Here is a 20668-nt window from a genome sequence, read left to right on the forward strand (position 1 = left end):
CTTTATGACTTATTTCATTTAGTATGAGAAGTGCCTTCTAAATGGATCTAGATGTTGCTGCAAATGCCATTATTTCACTCTTTTTTATGGCTGAGTAATATTCCATTGTATATATGTACCACATCTTATCCATTCACCTGTCAGTGGACATTAGATTGCTGCCATGTCTTGGCTATTGTAAATAGTGCTGTTATGAACTTGGGGTGCATATGTCTTTTCAAATTAGAATTTTCTCTAGATATCTGCCCAGGAATGGGATTGCTAGATCATATGACGGCTCTATTTTTTACTTGTTGAAGGAACCTCCATACTATTTTCCATAGTGGTGGCACCAATTTACATTCTTCCCAACATACAGAAGGGTTCCCTTTTCTCCACACCATTCCCAGCATTTGTTATTTGTAGATGTTTTTAAATGGTGGCCATTCTGACTTGTGTGAGGTGGTAACTCACTGTGGTTTGATCTGCATTTCTCTAATAACTAGCGGTGATGAGCATCTTTTCATGTGCCTTGTTGTTGTTCAATCCCTCAGTCATTTCCGACTCTTTGTGATCCCATGGACTGCAGCACGCCAGGCCTCCCTGTCCTTCGCCATCTCCAGGAGCTTGCTCAAACTCGTGTCCATTGAGTCGGTGATGCCATTCAACCATCTCATCCTCTGTCATCCCCTTCTCTTGCCTTCAATCTTTTCCAGCATCAGGGTCTTTTCTATTGAGTCAGCTCTTGGCCTCAGGTGGCCAAAGTATGTCTTCTTTGGAGAAATATCTATTTCTCTTCTTTTCTAAATATCTTCTGCCCATTTTTCAGTTGGGTTGGTTTTTTGGTGTAGTTGTGATGGAATTGTATGAGCTGTCTGTATATTTTGTAAATTAAGCCCTTGTCAGTTGTGACTATCTTCTCCCATAGAAGATATTCTACGGGAGAAAGATATATTGTCTTTCCGTTTTGTTAATGGTTTCCTTTGTTGTGCAAGCTTGTAAGTTTGGCAAACTGGCTCAATGGGTATGAATTTGAGCAAATGCCAGGAGATGAAGGACAGGGAAGCCTGGTGTGCTGCAGTCCATAGGGTTGCAAAGAATCAGACATGACTTAGTGACTGAATAACAAATGAGTTTGATTCGGTCCCATTTGTTTATTTATTTACTTTTGCTTTTATTTCTTTTGCCTTGGAAGGCTGACCTATGAATTTATATGAGAAGAGAGGGTCTCCTGGATGCAAAAATTCATGGTCATTATTGGTTGGTGGTGCACAAATGAGGGGTGTCTTACTAGTAACTTCTCTTGGTTTTTACTGAAAGTGCCTATGGTAAGCCTGTTTAAATTCAAATGTGGTGCTCTCACGGATCTGTCCACGCACCATCCCGGGCACCGCTGCCAGTTCTCTCTCTGCTGTTAGCTTTTGCGAAGGATGCTTCTTGAGCATCCCAAAGTGTCTCCAGCTGGTTGTGGTTTTCAGTTACTGCCATACTTGTATGAATTGGAAGTTTATAGAATTACTGTTATGTTTAAATTGGGTGGAAATTCTGTTCTTACATAATGGTTGTGTTGTTGCCATTTTAATGACTGCTTAGCTTCTTTTGAGTTCTTTGTTGATTGCCAAACTTTTTTTTTTTTCCATTGTACTGGGTGGAGGAGTCTATGAAGTTGTGATTGAATACAAATCTAGACCAAAACGCTCTCCCACTTGTTGGCTTTTATAACGTTTGGAAACTTATTTAATCTACATGATGGTATAAAGTGGAGGAAGTAGGAGTACCCCATAAGCTTGAGGATGAAATAAAATAATTCATGTAAATGCTGGGTGTGGTATCTGGCACATAACTGGTGGTGAAAAAGTGTGGTGAGTAGTTACTTTTATGTTTAACTGTTGTTTTAAAAAACATTGACAACTATTGCTCTGCAAGTTGACTTTCGATGGTCTCCTTTCCTTTAGTCCTTTAATTAGTTTCATTTGGTTAAATTGTGTGGCTAATGAGGTCGCTGTCGCTGTGTCCCTCAAACCACAGACCTGTGCTTAGCCTTTTATCCCATAGAGGATAAGTCTGAAGAGAAGGAAAGAGGAGGGGCACTGATGGTGATGAAAGACCATCTTTACAGAACGCTCTGTGGGCCATAGAATTTGTATTCTATCCTCCATGTTAAATGTTTTCTATCTATTGTCTTACTTAATTTTCACAATGACCCTAAGAGGTAGGGAATATTAATATCCCTCTTTTAGACTAGGTAAGACTGAGGTTTAGAGATGTGAAGTGATTGAACTCTATAGCTGGTAACTGGTAGAGGTGGACTTCGAACCTAAGCAGCATATGAGCATAAATCTGTCACCCCTGACAGTTGAAAAGAGCAAGCCCTAGTGATGGTAGGTCCATCGTGTCACAAGAGAAGAGCAACAAAAATTGTCTCTGATGGTGTAGAGCCAGCGTGGGCAATGTTTGGGAGTATGGGCAGGTAGTTCTGTTTTGTATTTCTCCATATGGACGCGTAAGAGGAACTGCCTGGTGGGAGGGGCTTAGGTGGTCCAAGCTACTTGGAAGAGACCTGAGAATGACAAAGCTTAAATGTGAATTCACTTGCAGCTGAGATAGGAACAGCAGTTTTAAGTGAATTTGTCCATGAACCTGTTTCTCCAGCACTTTCCTTTTGTGCAGATTTTGATCCAGAATGTGATATGGCCAAGTGTTAATGCAGCTGTGTGTCAGAGGGAAAAGTGAGATTGCTTTGTCTAATTCTTGCTTTACTTATGCCTTTAATTTATAAGTTAAAGAATTTCTATGCTTTCTTGGTAAGGCCTGGATAATGGTGATAAAGGACAGCTGTGAAAAAATTCTGGGAACCAAAATAACTCTGTTCTCCTAATTCTCTAGGGACACGTAAATTGAATTGGCTCATCAGTGAACAGAACTGATTGCAAAATCACTTCTTAATGCAATAGGAGCATATGAAGGCTTTCCTCACCCTCCTTTGATTTAATTAAATTGTATTCCCGTTGTAGCTTCTGGGTGAGGTCTCACAGAACTGCAGTATCCTGTGATTTGTATCAAAGACCTACTTTCCTGTCCTGGTGTTTATCTTCAGAATTGAGCCCTGTGGTTCAAAGAATATGAAGTTTTACTTCTGGGTTAGATGTCAGCTGGTCACATGGGTTAGTGGTAAATGCTTCAGGCTAGAATCAAAAGGCAATTCCCAATTTCATTTTCTGACTCATGGCAAATTCTTTATGCCAGTGACCCACCTTCCCTGGCTACCCATGACATCTTATCACCTTTATTGTCATCATCATCATGTCTTAGGTATCACATGGTTAGTTATTAAGAGTTTGGGCTTTGGAGACAGACTGTAGGAGTTCTGTCTGGATTCTGCCCAATTCCAGGTGCCTAACCTTGAGCAAATGACCTAACCTCTCTAATGCCTCAGTTTTCTCATCTATATGTCAGGAATAATTAGGTTGGTGTGAGGACTAAACAAGATAATGCATTTTAGAGTGCTCAGAGTGGTGTCTGACACGTGATAAGGATTTGTCATCATCCTTTGTGTTAAATCCATTATTGCTATTGTAATTATTTTATAATGAGTCTCAGGTGGACCCTCATAACATAAAGTAAATCTGTAGTTTGTATTCTCTAGAAGTGTACACTTGAAAAATAATATTCAGCGGTATGGATATTTAACAAACCCTCATGTGCAGGAAGAAGGCAATGGCACCCCACTCCAGTACTCTTTCCTGGAAGATCCCATGGACAGAGGAGCCTGGTGGGGTGCAGTCTATGGGGTTGCAAAGAGTCAGACACGACTGAGCGACTTCACTTTCACTTTTCACTTTCATACATTGGAAAAGGAAATGGCAGCCCACTCCAGTGTTCTTGCCTGGAGAATCCCAGGGACAGGGGAGCCTGGTGGGCTGCCGTCTATGGGGTTGCACGGAGTCGGACTGAAGCAACGTAGCAGCAGCAGCAGCAGCATGTACAGAGTTCAGCTGAAACTGGTGCATCCCGGAATGAAAGCACTATAGAAAGCCAGAGAACCAAAAGAGACTTGATTATGGGGCCAGGTTTTAGGCACTCTGGCTAAGCAGGGTGGATGGACTTTAGCTTCAGTTGGGTTGTTGTGTTTGTGTGTTGAGTGATTCATTCTTCCTTGGAGTCATAACTCAGGAATTGTTGAGTGACTCATGTCACTGTGAATTGGTCCTGGAGAATTGAATTCTATCCTTTTAAGACATAGTCTCTTAGAGACTTACTTGAAACCATACAAACCTGAGATAACTCTACTAATCAATCCTAAGGCAGAAGCCACTGCCAAAGGGACCTTTTAGTTGGGGAAATTGCCCTTGTCTCTGAACCTCAGTCTGGCATTAGTGGGCAACTGTGAGATCTCACGGTTTTCCCAGAACAGACTGAGCATTTCTGAAGGGGTGAATTGCATGCCCTTTACTTCTGCCAGAATGGAAGGTATTTATACACCAGAGACTACTAGTACAGCTTGGTAGTTGTGTGCATTTGCCACTGCCCAGAAAAGTAAAGGACGATTGGAACCTCGCTGCAGCAGCAAGATAGACCAGTATGCCACCTTCCAGCTCTCTGTCCTTGGATAAACTATGTAACCTCTCTGGCCTCCAGTTCCACATCCATAAGATGCAAACAACACTAGTGGCTAATTCACAAGGTGGTTAAAAAGATTTGATAATGTCATGCATGGCACTTGGTGAGTGCCAGTGAACAAAGCCATTTCCACTTAGCACTGTTCCCATAACACCATCCAGCCTGTGTGATGATGAGGCTGCTTCCTTACCTGGGCCTTCCTTGTCGGGCCATGTAGTCATACCGTTCTGGCAGGCATGGTTTGTTAGCTTCATTTCAAACTCATTCTCTTTGGCTCATTTACTCAAACCAGACAGAGATTAATGGCCTGCCCTCAGAGTACCGGCCGGCACATGTTCCTGGCACCTTTGGCTCATTGATCGCGCCTCTGCAGTTTGGGGAATACCTCAGTGTTCTAGGCAGGGGCCTCCTGAGCTCTAGGAGACATTTAAAGGAAAGTAATTTGGTGCAAATTCACCTCCTAATTAAGGAGGGCTGAAAGCCTGTTTTGTTTTGTTTTGCTATTCCTTCTGGATTTTGCCAGTTAGAAACAGGAGCAGGATTCTCTGGAATAGAATGTGTGAATTTATTGGGAGGAATGAAGTGAGCAGGGATGGCCGGAAAAAGTACTTGCCCGAGTGTGGTGTCTTCCCCTGTGTCTGCCTTAGCTACCTGTCCAGTTGCAGTGCATGCCATTGACTGTGGGCCGCTGGTCTGACCTGTACCCATTTGGCTCTGCAGGATTGTGTTTCTGCTTCCCTCTTTGCCCCATTCTTATCTCCTCTGGTCTGAGGCCGTTTCATTCATCAGACAGTGGTGCTTGAAATATAGAAACCCCTTTTATCCTCATCTTTCTGACCTTCAGTATGTGCCTATTTATCTTTGTACAGTCTTTGAGAAATGAATAATAATCATTTGATTATTTGATTATCTCCATTTGACAAATGGGAGATTTGTCAAATTACTGTTTGACCATTCAAAGACCTTCTTGGCTGACTCCTTCAGGTTATAGACGGCAGCTGAGATGCAGAGAGGGTGAGAAACTTACCCAGTGACACAAGGCAACTGGGGGCCATGTTGGAATTATTGCTTAGCTCTTGACCAGCAGTATCAGTAAATATCAGTCTCACCGATACTTACTAGTAGATAAGAAGCCCCCTTAGGATATCATGGCTCTCTTTTCAGAGTTGCTTGGCTCTGTTTCTCTAAGGGTTAAATAAGTGGTTCTCAACCAACAGTGACCATTACAATCATTGGGGATATCCTTGTTTTTTTTGTTACCACCAACTTCATCCTGTGCCTTTTCATATCTATAGGATCATAAGCACCAAAGAAAGATTTTGGAGCTACGATTTTTTTTTTTTCCTAAATCAGAGGTTTTATCATCTTACTAAATAATGTCAGCATATCAGGGATTGGCAGACCCTGCCCTGCAGGCCAAGTCCAACTGGCTACCTGTTTTTTGTAGCCCATGAGCTCAACATGGTATTTACAAGTGAACATTTGCCATTGACTCAGTGATAGGAAACACTTTGACATCTATTTAAGCTAAATGCTATCTTCCCTCTATAAAAATTCTGTTTTTCTCATTAGTCTTATCTGTATTTCAGAAAGTTATACTCCTGAGAAAAGATACTCCCAGTGGTTGTGATGGCCACTCTTACAGTTGAGAACCAGCTGTATAACCCCTGGAAGAACCAAGCCAAGCATCTCCCAAAAAGACAGCCATGAAACAATAAGATTGATTTTCACCTGCTAGGAATATTCTACCTGTATTTTCAAAACTTACTCTATTTGGATTTTGTCAGGAAAAAATTGTGAAAATTTGTGGTCTCGTTTTTCAAGTCCCTGTGTAAATCATTGGTTTGGCTTTTGCCTCTTAGCTCGCAAAGCCTAAAATGTTTACCTTCTAGTCCTGTACAAGAAAAAGCTTGCCAACTCTTCCAATTGTATCATTGTCTGTTTTATGTTGGGACTCATTCCCTTTTGTGATTTGTATAAATCACTTAAGGATTTTTTGTCATAAAAGTAGTATATTCTCCTTTTAAATTCACAGTAAAAAGTTACTGGTCCCATTTGCCAGTGTTAACACTTAACAGTTTGTAATGTATCTTTGTCCAGACTTTGCCATGTACTAGCTGTGAGACCTTAGTTAACCTCTCTAGCCTCAAATTCTCCATCTATGTATCAGTGATTTTAGCAGTTTCTACCCAACAGAATTCTTGCATAGATAATTTGAGATAATTCATGTGAATTGCTTAGCGCCGTTGCCTGCTGTGCAGTTAATGCTTAATGATTTGTAACTAATTAATTTTTTCTCCCTTTTAGTTTATATACACATATTAGTTTTTTTTTAAAGGAAGTATATGACTTATTTTTTTTTAACAGTAAAGCTCCAGAGGTGAGTCTCTGAACAGCTGAAGTAAATATTGCTAAGTCTGCTGCTGCTAAGTCGCTTCAGTCGTGTCCAACTCTGTGTGACCTCATAGACGGCAGGCCACTAGGCTCCCCTGTCCCTGGGATTCTCCAGGCAAGAACACTGGAGTGGGTTGCCATTTCCTTCTCCAGTGCATGAAAGTGAAAAGTGAAAGTGAAGTCGCTCAGTCATGTCCGACTCTTAGTGACCCCCTGGACTGCAGCCTACCAGGCTCCTCCGTCCATGGGATTTTCCAGGCAAGAGTACTGGAGTGGGGTGCTGTCACCTTCTCCCAAAGTAAATATTAGGAAGTGAGTAATAATAGAAGGAATTTCCATTTGGGGGCCAGAAATTGCCTTCCATTTTCTAGCACATACTAAGCAAAAGGAGAAGGTAATGGTTTTCTATAGTGAACCTGTTGGGTGGTATAAAATGCACACAAGTAAATGTTATTTCTGTTTTCCAGGTCTACAACTCAAACAAAGACAGCCAGAGCGAAGGGAGTAAGTATGTTGCTTAGATACTTTTCCTTCAGCTGGGTGGGGGCCTGGGCCTGGTGAAGGTGCCATTCTGGGGAAGAACCACCAGGAGGTGCTGTGGGCACATTGGGTTGGCCCGATTCCCCCAGTGCAGTCTGAGCTGCTTCTGCCCTAATATACCATGTCAGGACAGTCAATGAGCCTGACGGGCATGGCTGTGATGACATCTTGCACTGTATAACCATTCACACGGTGCAAAGAATTTTTATGTACATTATTTCAGTTAATCCTGTGTTGTCTTAAGAATGTAGCTCCCGTCACCACTTAAAAGTCACTTAATCCAATAATACCCAGCTCCCCCAGCACCCTGACCTGTGGGAAGCCAGAATTGACTTTGCCTCCCACACGGTCGCACTCAGAGGCCTGAAGAGGCAAGAACCATCTTAGTGATCACTTAGCAACTAACGCTGTGTTCCTTGTTGCTGCTCTGGAGAGTTACGAGTGGAGACGGTGAACTCTGTAATAATATTCCGTTTTGATGGCAGTGGCCCTGGGCAGCCTCTGTAGCATTATATAGCACGTTTCTCCCCCCACTGGCTCTCTGAGTACTCTGGTTAATTGTGGTTTCCAAGGGCACCTGTAACCTTGTAAAGATGATGGGATTAAAATGGAACTGCTTTTGCTAAGTGTTTGGGCTGATCATCTCCTTGGTACATAGGGGAAAACACAAATTCCTTCCACGTTGCTACCAGAGTACAAAGGAAATTCTGTCCTCTTGCCTCAGATTTGCTTTTGTAAAATCCATTTGGAAAAAGATTCCAAGGTAGCCCTCCCATGAATTCTAGTATTGTCAGAAAAGTCAGTGAAACCGTGCCTCTTCTTGTGGACAAAAGGATGAGCCATTTTATGTGTGTGTGAAATCCATTATGGAGTAGAGATTTCCCTTCTTTCATTCTTTCCAAAGTACAGATTTTATCAGAAGTTTTAAATAAAATATTAAGTAATTTGGAATGGTTGCTGTTGGTAAGTTCAGAGGCCTTAGGGGAGGAAAACTATTTTTTTGTTGTTTCTTTTTTCCCCTCAGGAATTGAACAAGGGAAAATGTTTTTCAAGTAAATATTCAAAGAAACAAGTCATGTTCCCCCTTCTCTGTGTCAGGTGGGATTTCTTTAGAATATCTGAAATCAGCTCTGGCTAACTTGTCCTAAAATAGCCATAGCAAAAACAATATTAAAGATAATGAAGGAATATAGAAGTCCTCAGTTCAGTTCAGTTCAGTCACTCAGTTGTGTCTGACTCTTTGCGACCCCATGAATCGCAGCACGCCAGGCCTCCCTGTCCATCACCAACTCCTGGAGTTCACTCAGATTCATGTCCATCGAGTCAGTGAAGTCCTCAGGGTAATTCAAAGTAAGGTAGGAAGAGCTGAAGAACCAAGGCTTGAAAGCCAGACAGTTTTGGAGACCTGAGAACCAACGAGAAAGGGTCCTCTGGATGATACTTGCAGGATCATAAAGCCCATAGAATTTTTTAGTCCTTGCCTCACTCTTGTGAAGGTCCAGATTCCCAGGAAAGATAGCATCAAGATGGTCTCGCTTTGGCCCACCCAGAGGATAACAATGCACCTTGATCGATGGTTTCAAAAGTGCTCATAAAATGAGAGCATGGTGGTTTACCTGCAGGGAGATCAGCAAACCCCCGGGACATGAGAGGGTAGATGCCATGCAGGCTGAAATAGGAGATGCCCAACCCATGCCCCAGCCTACAACCCATGTCTGTTATAAAGGACCCAGAACTGTGGGGGTTGAGACACATATGAATAGAGAACCGCCCCCACCCCCGTCCCCAGACCAGAAGCTTGCCTGTAACTTTTGACCTTACGAACCTGCTTGTCTCTCCTTGAGATAAGTGCCAATAGATATGAAAGATGACCAGGATTCTGCTGGTGGGCATGCCAGCTGGTTGTACCATTCTGTAAGGCCTTTAGGACATAGGTACTGGAAGCCTTTAAAAAGTAAACATCCTTTGATTGATGTGTACACACTGTTGTATTTAAAATGGGTAACCAACAAGAACCTACTATATAGCACAGGGGACTCTGCTTAATATTATGTAACAACCTAAATGGTAAAAGAATTTGAAAAGAATTCAAACATCTCCTGCATTGGCAAGTGGGTTCTTTACCAGTAGCACCACCTAGGAAGCCCAAAGAATCCATGCTGAAAAAGAATGGATGCATATATGTGTACACAGCTATGTGCTGTGCTGTGCTTAGTCACTCAGTCGTGTCTGACTCTTTGCGACCCCATGAACTGTAGCCTGCCAGGCTCCTCTGTCCATGGAAATTCTCCAGGCAAGAATGCTGGAGTGGGTTGCCATGCCCTCCTTCAGGGGATCTTCCTAACTCAGGGGTCAAACCCAGGTCTCCAACATTGCAGGTGGATTCTTTACCATTTGAGCCACCAGAGAAGCCCTATACTCCAATATAAAATAAGTTAAAAAGAAAAAGAAAAACTCCCCAAGTATTAAAAAAAAAAAGGTAGATATTGTTTGACCTAGTGATTTGTCCTAAAGAATAGACTGGAGCACAAAGATGTTTCTGTTTAAAAAAAAAAAAAAAGTTCACCAGAGCATTGATAATAATAGGTGAAGAGCTAGAGACAATCCAAATGTTCAGTAGGAAGTTTATTAAAAGTATCATAGAATACTTTATAGCCTTTAAAAAGAATGAGAGACCATATGTAAAATAGATAGCCAATGGGAATTTACTGTATGGCTCAGGAAACTCAAACAGGGGCTCTGTATCAACCTAAAAGGGTGAAGGGTGGAATGGGGAGGGAGATGGGAGGGAGGTTCAGAAGGGAGGGGATATATGTCTACCTATAACCGATTCATGTTTTTGACAGAAAACAGCAAAATTCTATAAAGCAATTATCATTCAATAAGAAAATAAAATTTTTAAAAAAAGCACTTAAAACCAAAAAGAAAAAGAAAAAGAATGAGAGAGATCTTGATACATTTGCAGAAGCAGTGTCCCCCATATACTGTTCATTGAGCTTTTGAAAATTCAGATCATGGAATGGTGTATTTATTAAAATAAATTATTTGACTTGTCTAGATATATTGATAGAAAAAAAGTCTGGAAATACATTTGTCAGCAAGCTGTTACTCAGGATAGAGGATGCTGCTGCTGCTAAGTCGCTTCAGTCGTGTCCGACTCTGTGCAACCCCATAAATAGCAGCCCACCAGGCTCCTCCGTCCCTGGGATTCTCCAGGCAAGAACACTGGAGTGGGCTGCCATTTCCTTCTCCAGTGCATGAAGGTGAAAAGTGAAAGTGAAGTCGCTCAGTTGTGTCCGACTGTTAGTGACCCCCTGGACTGCAGCCTACCAGGCTTTTCCGTCCATGGGATTTTCCAGGCAAGAGTACTGGAGTGAGTTGCCATTGCCTTCTCCGCAGGACAGAGGATAGATTGCTTCAAGATGCTGACCTTCTACTTTAAATATTCTTTAGACTTTGAATTGCCAACAGAGGGTATGTGTTTTATAATAATAGCTGTTAATAGTTAGCATTTATCAACTGCTCACAGTGTTTCACCGTGTTTTATGCACACTAGCTCATTTAATGCTCACAGTGCTGGGTGCAGTGGGTGCTCTTGACCTACTTTGTAGATTAGGAAGTTGAGGTTGGTAAACTCAGGAGATGTAATTTAATCTGAGTGCTGTCTGACTCCAACGTCTTTGCTGTTAACCACAAAAGATTTTCTACCTCTCTAGGAAAAGGGCAATGCAGAAAGTTCCATTTTGGGAAACAGAGACACTTGAACATTTTGCTTTTGGCATCCTGTTACCCACAGGGCACAGAGAGTTGGCTGCCTCGAGTCACCGATGATTCTTCAGTTGCTTAACCTTTCATTTAGGAAGTGGGAGAGAAAAAGATGTTAAACATATTGCCCACTTTTTCAGGAGCACTTTTCACAGAAACTGTTTTTCTAGGGCATTGCTATCCTAAGAGATGTTCTGTTCATTAATTTCCAAGCTGGCAAAACCAGAGGAGTGTTCTGGACTGGTGCTTCCTGCCGTCCTTTGACATTACGATCCCCTCTAACCATCACACAGGCCTTGGCTTCGCCTCGCCTCGCCTTCCCTCCAGAGTGCTGTCCCTTTCTTATTCCTCCTGGCTGTAATTTGCAGCTTCACTGCACACCCACTATAGCACTCATCGCCACAGGAAGCACTATTGCCCAGGGTCTGGTTGTTCTGCAAGTGTTTATAGGACCATCAGAACTTTTTTAAAGGAAAAAAATCAGTCTGACAGGAGTTTGAGAGCTGGACATCGTGCTTTTCACCTCTGATAGCCAACATCCAAATGTCTAGCATTTTCCTTTCTAGAAAATATTTTGGTGGGAGTTTGAGTGCCAACATTTTAATCACAGAACCAGAATGTTTGAAGAGACAGGTAGCAAAAGGGAGTTCCTCTGAGGCCAGCGCTGACTTTGTTGCTTTTGTCTTGAAGTTTCTCTCAGGGCTTACTGAGTCTGTGGGGTATAAGACAGGGCCATACATAATGTCTGGCAGCAGCTGGTATTTTCCAGGTGGCCCGGTGCCTGGGAGAGGTTGCCAGCAGACAAATATATGCACCTTTCTTTGCAGAGCCTTTTCCCCCTCCTCTTTCTTCTCTGTTTGGATCTCAGGTACAGAGAGAATGATTTAATCATTCTCCCCAATTTGTTATGCGTGATCATCCCAGACCCCTCCCTCCCTCCCTCCTTCGTGTGTTCGTTCACTCACTCCCTTGGAATTCTTTCCCCGCGTCCTATTGCTCTCCTCCCTTGCACTGCTCTGACGTGTGTCTTTAACATGTGCTCTTGGACGGTTAGTCTTGTACCTACTGTGTTTTCAGGTATACAAGCGTCCGTTATGTTCTGATTTCTGCCATGCTCCTTCAGTGTTGTGTTGGGAGCCGCTCGTATTCCTCTGTACACTTAGAGTGGCTTCTGTCTGCTGCATGCTCCGCGGTGTGTACCGCTGTGCAGGGATGCCCTCCCGCTCTTCATCACCATTACCGTACTGCAGTGGACATCTCCGCACAGGTCCCCTTGTGAGAATCTCCTTGGGGTTTACCCTCCAGGAGAGTTGCTGATCAGTCAAGGGGTGTGTGTGTACTTGGTTTGAAGGAAGGCTCTCATCTTTGTGACCTAGAGTAAGTAGCCTGTTCATAGTTTCCAGCCCAACGTGACGATTTCCTCATTCCTGTCAGCTATTGCCATTTTATTCAGCTTTGTGATTTTTTACCAATCTAGTAGATATAAAATGGTAGCTCATTGTTGTCTTAATTTGTGCTTCTCTGATAATTGATGAGTTTACTGGGTATCCTCTTCTGCTTTTTGCCTATTTGTGTCCTTTGCGCATTTTTCTATTGCAGTTACCATTTTTTTATTGATGATTTATAAAATTCCTTCTATAGTCTAGATATTAATTCCTTGTTGTAGATTTCAAGTATATCTTCCTATTTTGCCATTTAACATTTGATATTATGTTTGATATCTTTCCTTGAGTATAAAGCTTTACTTTTTATAAATTTGATTTTTTTTTTTTTACCTTCTGGTTTGTGATTTTCAAGTTGTGTTTTGAGAGAGGCCTTCCTGACCCATGTTGCAAAGATGTGCACCTACACCTACATTTTCTTTTATTGGCTTCATGATTTTGTCTTTCACACTTAGGTTTCTAACCCAGTTGATATCCATCATTGTATATGGTGTTTCATAAGGATTCAATTTTGTTTTAAAAAGCCACTTTTCCCAACAACATGTGTGAAGCTATCCGTTCTCTCCTTCTTTTACTTGTGATACCAGCTTTCTTGTGTATTAGGTTGGCATATCTGAGCTCTGTCTCTGAGCTCTTTATTTCCTTGGTCTGGTCTGTCTGTTCTTGTGCTAATACGTCTCTGGTTTTAATATGATGACTTTGAGGCAAGTCTTAATATCTGGTAGTTTAAGTGTCCTCTCTTTGCTTTTCAACAGTTAACTTAGCTGATTGCGGACCTTTATCCTTCTACATAAATTGTAGCATAAGTTTGATAATTTCCTCAAAAATATGAAATTTTCATTTGGGATTGCATTGAAGTGTACAGGTTAATTGGCAGAAAATTGACACTTAAAAATATTATTAATAATGGTTTACTCTTGAATGTTGTTTCACATAGTATGCTTTACAAATAACAAATACTTTTTTAAATTGAAAATTTTTTTATTGAAGGATATTTGATTTACAGTACTATGTTAATTTCAGGTATATAGCAAAGTGATTCAGTTTTATATATATGTATAGAACTGATATATATGTGTATCATTTATATATATATATCAGTTCTATACATATATATATATATATAAGTGATACATATATATATACACACACAGTCTTTTTCAGATTCTTTAGGTTATAACTAAATACTAAATATAGTTCCCTGTGCTATACAGTAAAGTCTTATTGTTTATCTAGCCTGTATATAGTAGTATCCATTAATCCCATACTCCTCTAATTTATCCCTTCTCCAGCTTTTCCCTTTGGTAACCGTCATTTTGTTTTCTATGTCTGTGAGTCTGTTTCTATTTCGTAAATAAGTTCATTTGTATTATTTTTTTAGATTCCATATGTAAATGATAGCATATAGTATTTGTCTTTCTCTGGTCTGCTTCACTTAGTATGGTATTCTCTAGGTCTGTTCATGTTGCTGCAGATGGCAGTGTTTTTTAAATGGCTGAGTAATACTCCATTGTATATAGGTACCACATTGTCCTTATCCATTCCTCTGTCAGTGGACGTGCAGGTTGCTTCCATGTCTTGGCTGTTGTAAACAGTGCTGCTGTGAACATTGAGGTACATGTATCTTTCTGAATTAGAGTCTTTGTCTTTCCTGAATATATCCTCAGGAGTGGAATTTCTGGATCATATGATAACTCTATTTTTAGTTTTATAAGGAACCTCCACAGTATTCTCTGTAGTGGCTGGACCAATTTACATTCCCACCAACACTGTAGGAAGCTTCCCTTTTCTCCACACCCTCTCCAGCATTTATTATTTGTAGAGTTTTTGATGATGGCCATTCTGACTGGTGTGAGGTGACACCTCATTGTAGTTTTGATTTGTATTTCTCTAATAATTAGTGATGTAGAGCATATTTACATATAAATCTTAGCCATCTGTATCTCTTCTTTGGAGAAATTAGGTCTTCTTTGGAGAAATGTCTATTTAGGTCTTCTGTCCCTCCTCCCTACTCCCACCCCCACGCCCACCCCTGCCTTTTTTTTGCTATTGGGTTATATGAGCTGTTTGTGTATTTTGGAAATTTAGCCCTTGTAGGTCACATCATTGGCAAATATTTTCTTCTAGTACATAGGTTGTCTTTTTGTTTTGTTTGTCGTTTCCTTGATGTACAGAAGCTTGTGCATTTGATTAGGTCCCATTCATTTATTTTTGCTTTCAATTCATTTTCCTTGGGAGACTGACCTAAGAGAATATTGCTACAATTTATGAGAAAGAATGTTTTGCCTATGTTCTCTTCTAGGAGTTTTATGGTATCATGTCTTTATATTTAAGTCTTCAAGTAATTTTATTTCTGTGTATGGTGTGAAGGAGAGTTCTAACTGCATTGATTTACATGCAGCTGAAAAAATTGACACTTTAATAGTGCTAAGTCACCTCCTTCAAGAACTTTGAATGTCTTTCCATTTATTCACACCTCTGTTAGCATTTTAGTTTTCTCCCTAGAAGTCTTCTGTATTCTTGGTTAAGCCCTACATACTAAATTCAAATCCCAATCTGCTTTTTTTGCCAATTGTGTGGGCCGCTGAACCATGGATCCTTCTGCCATCAGGAACCTTACCTGGGTTTGTTCCTGGAATGTGAAGAATATGCAGCAGTGACACCGAGTTTTCTCTCATTAGTCACATTTGTAACCAGTAGTGAAGGGAAGGAGAAAACAGGAGTAAGAATAGCAGAGAAGAAGGAAGTCCTGTTTGTTGCTCCCTACGCTTCTTTACTGAGGAGGTGATCGCACCAGTGTCAGTCATCTAGACAGCAAACGACTGTCACCGATTTTGCCCTTTGTTATTACAAAGAACAAGAGTCTTCCCTGGGCGGGAATGTTGCCACCTTAATGCGTAGCTCCTCAGTCTCCATGTCCTGTCGCATCTTACGTTTGGTACAGTTGTGAGATTTACTCCCCAAAGGCTCTGTGAGAACTGGTTCATTCTCCTTTGAAGTGAGCCCAGGTCAGAAGCAGGAGGAGGCGCCAGGAAGGAACCTGTTCTCAGCCCCCTTCCTGTTGTCCTGTCCTCCCACTAGAGGGACAGTTGGAAAGCTGAGAACTTGTCAGAGAGAGTACACAGTCCAGTGCAAGAGATCCAGGGAAAGGCAGGCTGTTCTAGTATGAGTTTGTCTTTACCAGCTTTGAAGTTTTAAATAAATGTCACTGCCTACTTAGCTGTGGAAAGATTAGCTTGTTTGTGGAAATGGTGCTCTCCCGCTGCTTTGCCAGCTGTTTGGAAGCCGACAGACTGAGACAGAGAGGGCTGTCTCCTAATCTTGGCTTCTAGTGGCATGTCCCTTAGTGTATTAACTCAGATCCCCTGGGCCAATCGGGTGGTTTCAGAGGAATATGCCTGAGTTGCCCTAGGTGTGCCTTCTTGTGCACTTATGACCCCCGCTGGCTTTTCAGAGGGACATTGCAGCCATTTCCTTGTTTCCTTCTCTTGTTGAATATGTTCCTGTGCTTTAACCTGAACCTTTCGCTAGACTTAATATCTGTGCTTTTACGGATATACTAATGTGCAGGCAAGTGCCCACGGCCAGTTGGAATGGACTTCCAGCTAGGCTAGAAAGACTTTAAAAAGTACCCTCCCTTCTCCCCAGAAGAAGGAAATATAGTTCTTCCTCTTTTATTTCCTTGTTTTAATCCCTTCATTCCTTCCAGTTTGTTCTTAACCTAATACTTTAACAAGACTCCTTTTTATCTGCATAATGCTTAAGAACCCACTTCAGGTTGCCAACTTGTCATTCACACCAGAGGTGAGGGGAAGAGTAGTGATTGGAGAAAGTTTGCAAAGTTGGAATTAGGATCTGTAGGGTGTGGACATGGAATCTCCGAACCTCATTCCAAAGGTTTGACAGATTTGTATTTTTGCTTATTATGAAAATAATATGAACTCATTGTGAAACATTAAGGAAATGTAGCAAGGATTTTCAAAAATTCAATAAGAATCATCTATAATTTCATCTCTAGAGATACTTCTTCCTTGCTTTTTCTTTTTTCATGATGTCTTATGTTTATTTTGCCAATGTCAGTATGTATTTCTACTTAATTGACATTATACTGAACATACTTGTTGGTATTCTGCTTTTAAAAATTCACAAGCGTTTTCTCAGACGATGAGTTGTTTATAAATATTATTTGTAATGGTTGTTGCATGCTCTGTCATAAGAGTGCATCCTGATTTGTGGAACTATTTCCTGTCATTGGTCTTGAATGTCCTTTCCAGAGTTCTGCTTTTGTGAATGACATCAGGGTGAGCATCCTTGTACATCCGTCTTTGTACACATTTCACGTAACTTCACATGGGACAGTCCTAATGGATGAGCTGGGAGAGCTGTTTCCTGGTGAATACAGTTCCTGGTGAACTGGGAGGGTACTGTGTGAATGATGCAGATTATCCTGCAGGCCCGCTGGCCATGAAACCACGGGTCAGTGCTGGGCCTCTCTAAGCTTCTCTTTCCCTGTCTGTAAAATGAGGATAAATCACAACCCTACCTCATAACCTTGCTGTGAGCATAAAAGCCCAGCACAATATCTGGTCTATTAGTGAATAAGTGCCTAATTACTGTGGTTATTATCCTTGTTGTTATCTGGTCATACCAATTACTCTCCCGTATGGGGAAGAAAGAAGTCACTGGGTTAGGGGAACCACTTCTGAGCGGAGCAGGGGAAGAGAACAAAGGGCAGAAGCCAACACCCCTGCTGTTGGGGGCTGGAGGCCAGCCTGTGTTAATTCACTGAACCCTCTGGATCCTCATGACTGCATTTCTCAAAGTAGGGGATGTACACTGCTGGCGACAGCCCAGATCGTTTTGTATGCTGCTGCTGCTGCTAAGTTGCTTCAGTCGTGTCCGACTCTGTGCGACCCCATAGACGGCAGCCCACCAGGTTCCCCCATCCCTGGGATTCTCCAGGCATGAACACTGGAGTGGGTTGCCATTTTCTACTCTAATGCATGAAGGTGAAAAGTGAAAGTGAAGTCGCTCAGTCGTGTCCGACTCTTAGTGACCTCATGGACTGCAGCCTTCCAGGGATTTTCCAGGCGAGAGTACTGGAGTGGGGTGCCATTGCCTTCTCCGTTTGTATAGGACCAGACAAATGTTTTCAATTGCCTTTTAAATTTATGTATTTATTTAATGTGTATTGACTGGGGACCGGCCCACAAGTAAACATAACTTCTCCCTGCCCCACCCAGGTTTCTAAATGTTACTGCTTAGCACAGGGGTCAGGTTTTTCAGGAAAGGAGTAGATTTTTGGATTTGTGGTGCTATTTCACTCTGCTTTGATGGTCTGAAAGCAGCCATAGACAATGTGGAAACAAAGGGGGTGGTGTTATTTACAAAACAGGCAACAGTGAGTTTAGCCCATTAACTACAACTTTGTTAACTCAGCGTGATACAAAGATAGGTTTTTAAATATTCATCTCTTCAAGACAGCATGGGGTTATGGCAGGGAGCATGAGTGTGGTGTGTGGATGGGTACTACTGCAGAAATGCTATTTACAGCAAGCGAGTTACAAGTGAGCAAACAGGCTTAAGGATGGCAAGGTACCAGAGCTAAGTCTGCCCGATTGCCAGGATCATTTCCCCTACCATTCTTGATGTGCGTGAGATCTTTGCTCTGCCCTGCCATCTGTCATTTTGTGGGCAACCCAGTGCGACTGGAAAGAGTTTCATCATCAATTTCCAATACTTAACCTGCCCAGCAGTTTGCCATTGAGGGGCCATCCCTTGTTCCTTCTTAGTGAGCCTCCTCCAGAGCCATCTGTGGCTCTTCACATGTCACGTAGGATGCTGGGAGAATCAGAGTCACACGTTTCAGTGACTCAAGCTTCCCAGGTGCAGAGCTGCAACATGACCCATTACTCTCCCACGGACTTTAACAACACAACCACAGCTGCTTTATATGTTGTTTCTGTTATATACACCCGTTCTCTCGGCTGTTACTCAGATTAGACTCCATAATGGTGCTGGATCAAAGCACTTCTTGTTTCATGAGGATAAGATTGAGGACAAGGAGAGAGATGGGAGGGGCATCATTACCTTTCTCTGTTTGCCCATTGCCCTGTTCTGGTTTCTGCATTCCCTTCATCCTCTGCCTCAGCTTCCATTGATCGTAAAGCAGAAAAAGAGATTGAGTCTTGAAGCTCGCAGGGGAGGAAGATCTGATGGGACCACATGGGTCGCTGTTTTTAAAATGTTCTGAAGTCTTTAGCCATCACTAAAAAGCTAGCAGTCTCACGAAAGCAGCGAAGGACAGGAAAGCAGCTTTTTTTTCTATTGCTTCCGATCACCTTTGGCCTTTTGCTTTGAGAACACCCCCAGTTGAGAGGCTGGAGAAGACAGCCGCGAGTAGCCAGCATCCCTGTGGGATCAGAGCCATCCAGCGGCTGCCAGATCTCCACTGGTTGGTGGCTTATAAATAGAACATTTCCCCTCCTAAACCTGAGAAGGATGGACGCATTAGTGGGGATGGTGGCCTGGCCTCCTATGTGCTGGCCCACGAGGGAGTCAGCTGAGTACACCTTCCCCTCCAGCTTTCTCTCTACGCCTGCCAGCCAGAGTTGATAGAAGACAGGCGTGCATTCCCTTCCTGCTGCCCCCAGCCCCTCTTGGCCCTTCTTCTTTCCCTTTTTCCTCCGTGGCAGCTTTTTGTCACCACTACTTTCTTCTCCTGAGCCACGGTAGGATAAGATGGTCCCCTGCTCCCTCACTGAAGTGCTGCTTTTCCTTACGAGTTGTGAGCATGGCACAGCTGCTTGCTGTGGCCTGTGTAGAGTGGCAGCAGCCGGCATGAGCGCTGGGGGCCAGCGGGAGAGGAAGGAGAAGGAATGGATTGTTTTCTCCGAGATGCTATTCTCTGGGTTCCCAGCCCTGTGCTTTGGTGACACCCCACCCCTCAAGCACATGGCTGACGGGGTACTCCTCAGACTTGCCTGTGCAGTCAGAAGACTCTCGGCTCGTCCTCAAATTTCTCCTCTCCTCAGCCAGCCTTAGACTGGCAAACGCAGCCAGTGCGTGACTTCATTGTGGCCTGATATCCCCTTCCCCTCAACCATGTGGGCTCTGGACAGACAGCAGGCTGCCGCTTGGCAGGTGCCCACCACCCCTTGGCATCCCAGTTTGGGCTTCAACCAAGGAGCCGCGAGCAGGTCCCTGGCAACATCCTTAACTCTTAAAGCCCAGTGCAAGGGGCTGTGGAGAGAGACTGATTTTCCTCACTGGCACCAAGTACAGGCTCTTGATCAATGAAATCATTAGTGATAAACATTATCATTAGTACCTACTGTGTCCCAGGCAATGTGCTTATTGTCTGACCTACATTAAATTATTTGATCTTTGTAAGAACCCTGTGAAGCAGATGGTAGTATTGACCCCATTTACAGATGAGAAAACTGAGGCTTCATCCTAAGTGCAAACTTGAGGTTACTCAAGATCATTCCTTCCCCCCATAATCAGCGTTCAGTGTGCACCTCTCATTCAGCATGTAAGATTTTGTGAAAGCTGTCAAGTACTGTTCCCCACATTGGGGGCCAGTTTGAGTAGTGGTTGGGAATGTTAATTGTGGAGTATTATTACACATGTGTTTGGGATCACAGCCTCATGGCTTATTGAATTTGTGACTGTGGGAAATTAATTTCTCCAGACCTCAGTTTCTTTATCTGTAAAATGAGGATAGTCTTACTGTCTACATCATTGGTTTTTTTGAGAGTATCAAATGAGAATAAACTGGAAATTCTTTAATCAGTGGTGCTTGGTATTCTAAGCAGTCATTAAATGTTGCTCTCTGCTGTTATTATCAATAACATCATCATTAGCTGAAACGAGAGGCTATTTATATAAAGCCTGACACTGGATAGTTTTCTTTCAGAGTACCTTCA

General features: G+C 42.4%; 1 protein-coding gene across 2 annotated transcripts in view; it reads left to right on the top strand.

Moving 5' to 3' along the window:
• Positions 1 to 20668, top strand: part of ARHGAP26 (Rho GTPase activating protein 26) — a 474825-nt gene that overhangs the window by 247359 nt on the left and 206798 nt on the right. For both annotated transcript variants that reach the window (XM_068979311.1, XM_068979312.1), the window contains exon 12: positions 7461 to 7497. In XM_068979311.1, the coding sequence (XP_068835412.1) occupies positions 7461 to 7497 (37 nt within the window). The remainder of the gene's footprint in view (positions 1 to 7460; positions 7498 to 20668) is intronic.

The sequence above is a fragment of the Capricornis sumatraensis genome, chromosome 9 (assembly GCF_032405125.1).
Source record: "Capricornis sumatraensis isolate serow.1 chromosome 9, serow.2, whole genome shotgun sequence".
NCBI lineage: Eukaryota > Metazoa > Chordata > Mammalia > Artiodactyla > Bovidae > Capricornis > Capricornis sumatraensis.